Consider the following 10,378-nt stretch of genomic DNA (forward strand, 5'->3'; position numbering starts at 1 on the left):
TGGGTGCATCAGGGACATTTTTGGGACATTTGGGGACATTGGGGACATTCGGAGACATTTGGGGACTTCAGAGACATTGGGGACATTGGGGACATTTATGGGATTTGGGACATTTGGGGACATTTGGGACATTGAGGGAACTGGGGACACCGGGGACATCGGGGATATTTTTGGGGACATTGGGGACTTTAGGGACACTGGGGACATTGGGGGATTTGAGGACATTGGGGACATGAGGGACATTGGGGACATTGGGGGAATTGGGGACATTGGGGACTTTAGGGGACATTTGGGGACATTGGGGACATTGGGGATATCTGGGGACATCAGGGATATTTTTGGGACATTGGGGACATTGGGGGGATTTGGGGACATTGGGGACACTGGGGACATTTATGGGATTTGGGACACTCGAAGTCACCTGGGGGTGACATTGGGGGGGCAGGGGTCACAGGGGACATTGGGGACACCCGGGGGACACGGGGTGACACAGGGTGACACAGGGTGACACAGGGACAGGCAGGGGGACACTGGGGGTGTCGGAGGGGACATGGGGGGACACAGGAGGTGGCAGGAGGTGGCAGCAGGTGGCACAAGGTGGCAGCAGGCGGCAGGAGGTGGCAGGAGGTGACAGCAGGTGGCAGGAGGTGGCAGCAGGTGGCAGCAGGTGACAGGAGGTGGCAGCAGGTGGCAGGAGGTGACAGGAGGTGGCACAAGGTGACAGCAGGTGACAGCAGGTGACAGGAGGTGGCAGCAGGTGACAGCAGGTGGCAGGAGGTGACAGCAGGTGGCAGCAGGTGACAGGAGGTGGCAGGAGGTGACACAAGTGACACGGCAGGTGCCAGCAGGTGAGTTGAGGTGACAGGAGGTGACACACAGGTGACACACATGTGACACAGTACGTAACACACAGGTGACACAGGTGACAGGTGAAACACAGGTGACACAGGTGACACAGTTACGAAGTGACACAGAGGTGACACAGAGGTGACACAGGTGACACACAGGTGACACAGGTGACACAGATGACACACAGGTGACAAACAGGTGACACACAGGTGACACAGAGGTGACACAGAGGTGACAGGGGCTCACCGCAGCGCAGGCGCAGCGTCACCTCCATCATGGCCGCGGTGGCACAGGTGACACAGGTGACACAGTAACACAGGAGGTGACAGAGGTGACACAGGTGACAAACAGGTGACACACAGGTGACAGAGAGGTGACAGAGATGACACAGAGGTGACACAGATGACACAGAGATGACATAGAGGTGACACACAGGTGACACACAGGTCAGGAGGTGACAGAGGTGACACAGGTGACAAACAGGTGACACACAGGTGACAGAGAGGTGACAGAGATGACACAGAGGTGACACAGATGACACAGAGATGACATAGAGGTGACACACAGGTGACACACAGGTGACACAGAGGTGACACAGGTGACAAACAGGTGACACACAGGTGACAGAGAGGTGACACAGAGGTGACACAGGTGACACACAGGTGACACACAGGTGACAGAGAGGTGACAGAGATGACACAGAGGTGACACAGATGACACAGAGATGACATAGAGGTGACACACAGGTGACACACAGGTGACACACAGGTGACACAGGTGACAAACAGGTGACACACAGGTGACAGAGAGGTGACACAGAGGTGACACAGGTGACACAGAGGTGACACACAGATGACAGAGAGGTGACACAGAGGTGACACAGAGGTGACACAGGTGACACAGATAACACAGTGTACATAGCACACAGGTAACAGAGGTGACACAGATGACACACAGGTGACACAGGTGACACAGGTGACACACAGGTGACACACAGCTGACACAGGAGGTGACATGGGTGACACAGAGGTGACAGGGAGGTGACAGGGGCTCACCGCAGCGCAGGCGCAGCGTCACCTCCATCATGGCCGCGGTGGCACAGGTGACACAGATAACACAGTGACACACAGGTGACACAGGAGGTGACATGGGTGACACACAGGTGACACTCAGGTGACAGGGGCTCACCGCAGCGCAGGCGCAGCGTCACCTCCATCATGGCCGCGGTGGCCTCGGTGTCCCCGGGGCGCAGGAAGGGCCGGGCGCGGGTGGCGCGGGGGGGGAAGGGCACGGCCCAGGCCCCCCCGAAGAACTCGGCGCTGGCCACCAGGAGCCGGACACCGGGAGCCACCACCCCGGGGGCCACCAGGCTGGCCACCAGCCCTGAGGGGACACCGGGGTCACCGAGGGTGAAATTCAAAAAAAAACCCCATTGATTCCCAAAATATTCCATTGATTCCCCCCAAATAACGCCATTGATCCCAAAAATTCCATTGATTCCCAAAAAATCCCATTGATTCCCCCCCAAAAAACCCCATTGATCCCAAAATATTCCATTGATTTCCCCCAAAAAACCCCATTGATCCCAAAAACACCCCATTGATCCCAAAAAGGGTCCCAGGGGCCACCACCCCGGGGGCCACCAGGCCGGCCACCAGCCCTGAGGGGACACCGCGGGGTCACCGAGGGCACGGATCCCAAAAAAACCCCATTGATCCCAAAATATTCCATTGATACCCAAAATATTCCATGGATTCCCCCAAAAAACCCCATTGATCCCCCCAAAAAAATCCTGTTGATCCTAAAAGAAATTCCATTGATCCCCCCAAAAAACCCCCATTGATCCCCAAAAATTCCATTGATTCCCAAAAAATCCCATTGATTCCTCGAAAAAAACCCCATTGATCCCAAAAAAAAATCCCCGTTGATTCTCAAAAAATCCCATTGATTCCTCAAAAAAAAACCCCCCATTGATTCCCAAAATATTCCATTGATTCCCTCCAAATAACCCCATTGATCCCAAAAATTCCATTGATTCCCAAAAAACCCCATTGATTCCCCCCCAAAAAACCCCATTGATCATAAAATATTCCATTGATTCCCCCCAGAAAACCCCATTGATCCCCAAAAAAACCCCACTGATCCCCCCCAAAAAAACCCCATTAATAAAAAAAAAATTCTATTGATTCCCCCCAAAAAAACCCAATTCCCCACAAAAAAACCCAATCCCAAAAAAAACCCCCATTGGTCCCCAAAAAATTCCATTGATTCCCAAAAAATCTCATTGATTCCAAAAAAACCCATTGATCCCAAAAATTCCATTGATTCGCGAAAAATCCCATTGATTCCCCCACAAAAAAACCCCATTGATCCCCAAAAAAACCCCATTAATAAAAAAAAAAATTCTATTGATTCCCCCCAAAAAAACCCAATTCCCCCCAAAAAAACCCAATCGATCCCAATAAAATTCCATTGATTCCCCCCAAAAACCCCCATTGATCCCAAATAAACCCCATTGATCCCAAAAAGGGTCCCAGGTGCCACCACCCCGGGGGCCACCAGCCCTGAGGGGACAGCGGGGTCACCAAGGGCACAAATCCAAAAAAAACCCCATTGATCCCAAAATATTCCATTGATTCCTCCCAAAAATCCCATTGATCCCAAAAAATCCCATTGATTCTCAAAATATTCCATTGATTCCCAAAATATTCCATTGATTCCCCCCAAAAAACCCCACTGATCCCAAAAAAAACCCCCATTGATCCCCAAAAAATTCCATTGATTCCCAAAAAATCTCATTGATTCCAAAAAAAACCCATTGATCCCAAAAAAACCCCATTCATCCCAAAAAATCCCGTTGATCCCAAAAAAACCTGCATTGATCCCAAAAAACCCCATTGATTCCCCAAAAAAAACCCCATTGATCCCAAAAAAATCCCAGTGATCCCAAAAAAGGGTCTGGGTGGGTTCCGCACCCCCATCACCCCCTCCCCAAAAAGGGATCCCAGGGATTCCCATCCCCACTGACACCCCAAAGGGGTCCCACTGCCCCCCATGGTGACAATGACCTCAAGGTGTCCCCAAGGGGGACAATGACCTCAAATCCTAACCTTCATGGGGACAGGGACAGCAGAGTGTCCCCAGTGGGAACAATGACCTCAAATCCTAACCCTCATGGGGACAATGACCCCAAAGTGTCCCCAAGGGGGACAATGACCTGAAATCCCACCCCCGTAGGGACAATGACCCCAAAGTGTCCCCAAGGGGGACAATGACCTGAAATCCCACCCCCTCCAATGGGGACAACGACCTCGAGGTGTCCCCAATGGGGACAATGACCTCAAATCCCACCCCACCATGGGGACAGGGACAGCAGAGTGTCCCCACTGGGGACAGGGACCTTAAAACTCATCCCCATGGTGACAATGCCCCCAAAGTGTCCCCAGTGGGGACAATGACCTCAGATCCCACCCCCACCATGGTGACAATGACCCCAAGGTGTCCCCAATGGTGACAATGATCTCAAACCATCCCCTCCATGGGGACAATGACCCCAAAATGTCCCCCCCAATGGTGACAATGTCTCCGAGGTGTCCCCAATGGGGACAATGACCTCAAACTCCCGTCCCCCATGGTGACAATGACCTTGAGGTGTCCCCAATGAGGACAAGGACCTCAAATCCCACCCCCATGATCTGAGGTGACCTCGAGGTGTCCCCAGGGGTGACAATGCCCCCGAGGTGTCCCCTCCAGGTCCCCTGTCCCCCTCACCGTCGATGCTGAAGCCGGTGGCCGCCTCCAGCTGCCGCCGTCCCCTCCCGGCCGTGGCCACCTGCAGGGCCACCAGCACCGAGGTGGCCCCGTAGGGCGCGAAGACCACGTTGGTGTCACCGCGGGCCACCAGCGCCGCCCGGAACAGCCGCAGCCCGAAATCTGTCACCAGCTGGGCCACCTGGGCGGGTTCCGGTGTCCCTGAGCCCGCCAAGGCCACCAGGGCCACCAGGGCCACCAGGGCCACCAGGGCCACCTGGGTCACCCGCATCCTGGGGGGACATGGGGACACTGGGGTCAGTGGGGTCACTGGGGACAGTGGGGACACGAGACACTGGGGACACTGGGGACACTGGGGACAGTGGGGACAATGGGGACAGTGGGGACACGAGACACTGGGGACACTGGGGACACTGGGGACACTGGGGACACTGGGGACATTGGGGACAGTGGGGACAATGGAGACACTGGGGACACTGGGGCAGCCCCATCCCAGGGGACACCGAGGTGACACTTGGGGTGGCACCAGGGTGGGTCCAGTGCTGGTGTCACCCCCAGTCCCAGTCCTGATCATAAACCCAGTTCTATGTTCCCTGTCACCCCCCCGTGTCCCCTGGGTGTCCCCTGGGTGTCACCCCGGGGTGACGCCAGGGCCCCCCCATGTCCCTGTGTCCCCTGTCACCCCTGGGTGTCCCCCCCCGCTGTCACCCCGGGGTGACGCCAGGGCCCCTTCCTGCGGGGTGACGCGGTGGCGGCTGCGGTGGCAGCGATGGTGACACCGGGGACAGACGCGTGGGGGGAGGGGAGCTGGGGGTGCCCCGAGCTCCCTTTGGGGTCTGGGGTCTGTTCCAGAGACCCACAGATCCCCTATGGACCCCATAGATCCCTTATAGACCCCACAGATCCCCTATAAACCCCACAGACCCCACAGATCCCCTATGGACCCCATAAATCCCCCAGAGACCCCACAGATCCCCTATAGATCCCATAAACACCCTCAGTGCCCCATAGATCCCCTATAAACCCCATAGATCCCCTATGGACCCCATAGACCCCATAGATCCTATATAAACCCCATAGATCCCCTACAGACCCCACAGACCCCACAGATCCCCTATAAATCCCATAGACCCCTATAAACCCCATAGACCCCTATGGACCCCATAGATCCTATAGACCCCATAGATCCCATATAGACCCCAGAGATCCCCTATGAACCCCATAGACCCCTATAAACCCCATAGATCCCCTATAGACCTCATAGATTCTATATAAACCCCATAGATCCCCTATAAATCCCATAGACCCCTATAAACCCCATAGATCCCCTATGGACCCCATAGACCCCATAGATCCTATATAAACCCCATAGATTCCCTATAGACCCCATAGACCCCTATAGACCCCACAGATCCCCTATAGACCCCATAGACCTCATAAATCCCCTATGGACCCCAGAGATCCCTTACAGACCCCACAGATCCCATAGACCCCATAAATCCCCTATGGACCCCATAGATCCCCTACAGACCCCACAGATCCCCTATAAATCCCACAGAGGCCATAGATATCCCCCAGTGCCCCGCAGACCCCATAGACCCCATAAACATCCCCCCAGTGCCCCATAGATCCCCTACAGACCCCATAGACCCCATAAATTCCCTCTCTGGGACCCCCCAAACCCCACCCCGGACCCCCCCCGGGGGTGACTCATTTTGGGGTGACTCAGCCGGGTCTCGGCTCCTTCCTGTGGGGTCCCCAGGGAGGGGGGGGGCGTCACATCCAGCTCATCCCAAATTCCTTGTGATTCACCCCAAAAACGGGCACCGGGCCCCGAATCCATCCCAAAAACCTCGCTGTGACCCCAAAAGCTGGAGGGATTCACCCCAAAAAATTCCACAGCCCCAAACTGACCAAACTGAACCCAAACTGACCCCAAAACTGAACAGATCCACCCCAAAATCTCCATGGATTCACCCCAAAATCTCCATGGATTCACCCCAAAATCTCCACGGATTCACCCCCAAATCCCTGTGGATTCACCCCAAATCCTCACTGCACCCCAAAAATGGAGGGATTCACTCCAAAAAATTCCACAGATGCAAATTCATTGGGATTGACCCCAAAATTCCATGAATCCACCCCAAAATCTTCATGGATTCACCCCAAATTCTCATTGCACCCCAAAAACGAAGGGATTCACCCCCAAATCCCTGTGGATTCACCCCAAATCCTCACTGCACCCCAAAAATGGAGGGATTCACTCCAAAAAATTCCACAGATGCAAATTCATTGGGATTGACCCCAAAATTCCATGAATCCACCCCAAAATCTCCATGGATTCACCCCAAATCCTCACTGCACCCCAAAACTGAAGGGATTTACCCCAAAAATTCCACAGATGCAAATTCATTGGGATTGACCCCAAAACTGGACAGATCCACCCCAAAAAAATCACGTGAATTCACCCCAAATCCTCCCTGCACCCCAAAAACGAAGGGATTCACCCCAAAACCCTCCACAGATCCAAAACGGAAGAGATTAACCCCAAATCTCCATGGATTCACCCCAAATCCTCCCTGCACCCCAAAAACGAAGGGATTCACCCCAAAACCTCCAGCAGACCCCAAATCTGTCCCCATCCCCAGCGCTGCCACCCCACAGGGGTGTCCTGTGTCCCCCCAATGTCCCAAATCCCGTGTAATGTCCCCAAATCCCATGTCCCAAATCCCATGTCCCATGTTCCGTGTCCCCTCCATGTCCCAAATCCCGTGTCCCATGTCCCTTGTCCCAAATCCCGTGTCCCAAATCCCGTGTCCCCTCCATGTCCCAAATCCCGTGTCCCATGTCCCTTGTCCCAAATCCCGTGTCCCCCTCAGTGTCACAAATCCCATGCCCCAAATGTCCCAAATCCTGTGACCCCCCCCACAGTGTGCCACATCCCGTGTCCCTCCCAACGTCCCGTGTCCCCCAAATGTCCCAAATCCCGTGTCCCTTCCAATGTCCCGTGTCCCCATCCCGTGTCCCACATTCCCTGTCCAATGTCTGTGTCCCATGTCCTCATCCCATGTCCCAGCAATGTCCCATGTTTCCATCCCATGTCCCATGTCCCCATCCCGTGTCCCTTGTCCTGTGTCCCATGTCCCATGTCCCATGTCCCATGTCCCATGTCCCATGTCCCGTGTCCCCTGTGCCACAACCTGACCCCGTGCCCCACATCCCCATCCCACATTTCCCTGTGACCCATGTCCCCACCCCGTGTCGTGTGTCCCTTGTCCCTTGTCCCACCTCCCCATCCCCTCATCCCCCTCCCCATCCAGTGTCCCCTGTCCCCATCCCGTGTCCCACCTCCCCATCCCATGTCCCCTGTCCCCATCCTGTGTCCCATGTCCCTATCCCATGTCCCGTGTCTCCTGTCCCACATCCTGACCCCGTGCCCCACATCCCCATCCCATGTTCCCCCCGTCCAAAAACGAAGGGATTCACCCCAAAACCTCCACAGATCCAAAACGGAAGAGATTAACCCCGAATCTCCGTGGATTCACCCCAAATCCTCCCTGCACCCCAAAAACGAAGGGATTCACCCCAAAACCTCCACAGATCCAAAACGGAAGAGATTAACCCCGAATCTCCGTGGATTCACCCCAAATCCTCCCTGCACCCCAAAAACGAAGGGATTCACCCCAAAACCTCCACAGATCCAAAACGGAAGAGATTAACCCCGAATCTCCGTGGATTCACCCCAAATCCTCCCTGCACCCCAAAAACGAAGGGATTCACCCCAAAACCTCCACAGATCCAAAACGGAAGAGATTAACCCCGAATCTCCGTGGATTCACCCCAAATCCTCCCTGCACCCCAAAAACGAAGGGATTCACCCCAAAACCTCCACAGATCCAAAACGGAAGAGATTAACCCCGAATCTCCGTGGATTCACCCCAAATCCTCCCTGCACCCCAAAAACGAAGGGATTCACCCCAAAACCTCCACAGATCCAAAACGGAAGAGATTAACCCCGAATCTCCGTGGATTCACCCCAAATCCTCCCTGCACCCCAAAAACGAAGGGATTCACCCCAAAACCTCCACAGATCCAAAACGGAAGAGATTAACCCCGAATCTCCGTGGATTCACCCCAAATCCTCCCTGCACCCCAAAAACGAAGGGATTCACCCCAAAACCTCCACAGATCCAAAACGGAAGAGATTAACCCCGAATCTCCGTGGATTCACCCCAAATCCTCCCTGCACCCCAAAAACGAAGGGATTCACCCCAAAACCTCCACAGATCCAAAACGGAAGAGATTAACCCCGAATCTCCGTGGATTCACCCCAAATCCTCCCTGCACCCCAAAAACGAAGGGATTCACCCCAAAACCTCCACAGATCCAAAACGGAAGAGATTAACCCCGAATCTCCGTGGATTCACCCCAAATCCTCCCTGCACCCCAAAAACGAAGGGATTCACCCCAAAACCTCCACAGATCCAAAACGGAAGAGATTAACCCCGAATCTCCGTGGATTCACCCCAAATCCTCCCTGCACCCCAAAAACGAAGGGATTCACCCCAAAACCTCCACAGATCCAAAACGGAAGAGATTAACCCCGAATCTCCGTGGATTCACCCCAAATCCTCCCTGCACCCCAAAAACGAAGGGATTCACCCCAAAACCTCCAGCAGACCCCAAATCTGTCCCCATCCCCAGCGCTGCCACCCCACAGGGGTGTCCTGTGTCCCCCCAATGTCCCAAATCCCGTGTAATGTCCCCAAGTCCCATGTCCCCATCCCGTGTCCCACATTCCCTGTCCAATGTCTGTGTCCCATGTCCTCATCCCATGTCCCAGCAACGTCCCATGTTTCCATCCCATGTCCCATGTCCCCATCCCGTGTCCCTTGTCCTGTGTCCCATGTCCCATGTCCCATGTCCCATGTCCCATGTCCCATGTCCCGTGTCCCCTGTGCCACAACCTGACCCCGTGCCCCACATCCCCATCCCACATTTCCCTGTGACCCATGTCCCCACCCCGTGTCGTGTGTCCCTTGTCCCTTGTCCCACCTCCCCATCCCCTCATCCACCTCCCCATCCAGTGTCCCCTGTCCCCATCCCGTGTCCCACCTCCCCATCCCATGTCCCCTGTCCCCATCCTGTGTCCCATGTCCCTATCCCATGTCCCGTGTCTCCTGTCCCACATCCTGACCCCGTGCCCCACATCCCCATCCCATGTTCCCCCCGTGATCCATGTCCCCACCCCGTGTCGTGTGTCCCTTGTCCCCTGTCCCATCTCCTCATCCCCTCATCCACCTCCTCATCCTATGTCCCATGTCCTCATCCCATGTCCCGTGTCCCCATCCCATGGCTCCTGTCCCACAACCTGACCCTGTGTCCCACATCCCCGTCCCATGTCCCACCTCCGCATCCCATGTCCCACGTCCCCATCCCATGTCCTCATCCTGTGTCCTGTGTCCCTTGTCCCCTGTCCCACCTCCCCATCCCGTGTCCCACGTCCCCATCCCATGTCTCCTGTCCCACATCCTGACCCCGTGCCCCACATCCCCATCCTATATTCCCCCAGTGATCCAGGTCCCCACCCCGTGTCCCTTGTCCCCTGTCCCACCCTCCACATCCCATGTCCCATGTCCCCATCCCATGTCCCATGTCCCCATCCCATGTCTCCCGTCCCACAACCTGACCCCATGCCCCACATCCCCATCCCACATTCCCCCCGTGACCCAGGTCCCCACCCCGTGTCCCTTGTCCC

The 10,378-nt window shown here is 55.3% G+C and overlaps 1 protein-coding gene across 1 annotated transcript; it reads right to left on the reverse strand.

Annotated features, from left to right (window-relative positions):
* Nucleotides 1-409: 409 nt before the first annotated feature.
* On the reverse strand, nt 410-4,891 carry LOC120512777 (plasminogen activator inhibitor 1-like; the record flags this gene model as incomplete). The annotated part of the gene is made up of 3 exons (XM_039731476.1): nt 4,621-4,891; nt 2,038-2,232; nt 410-421 (listed from the first exon to the last, which is right to left on the reverse strand). Coding segments are annotated over exons 1-3 (478 nt in total), but the record flags the coding sequence as incomplete, so codon positions are not given.
* Nucleotides 4,892-10,378: the final 5,487 nt, after the last annotated feature.

This window comes from Passer montanus, unplaced genomic scaffold, assembly GCF_014805655.1.
Source record: "Passer montanus isolate IOZ18808 unplaced genomic scaffold, ASM1480565v1 scaffold775, whole genome shotgun sequence".
In the NCBI taxonomy this organism is placed as follows: Eukaryota; Metazoa; Chordata; class Aves; order Passeriformes; family Passeridae; genus Passer; species Passer montanus.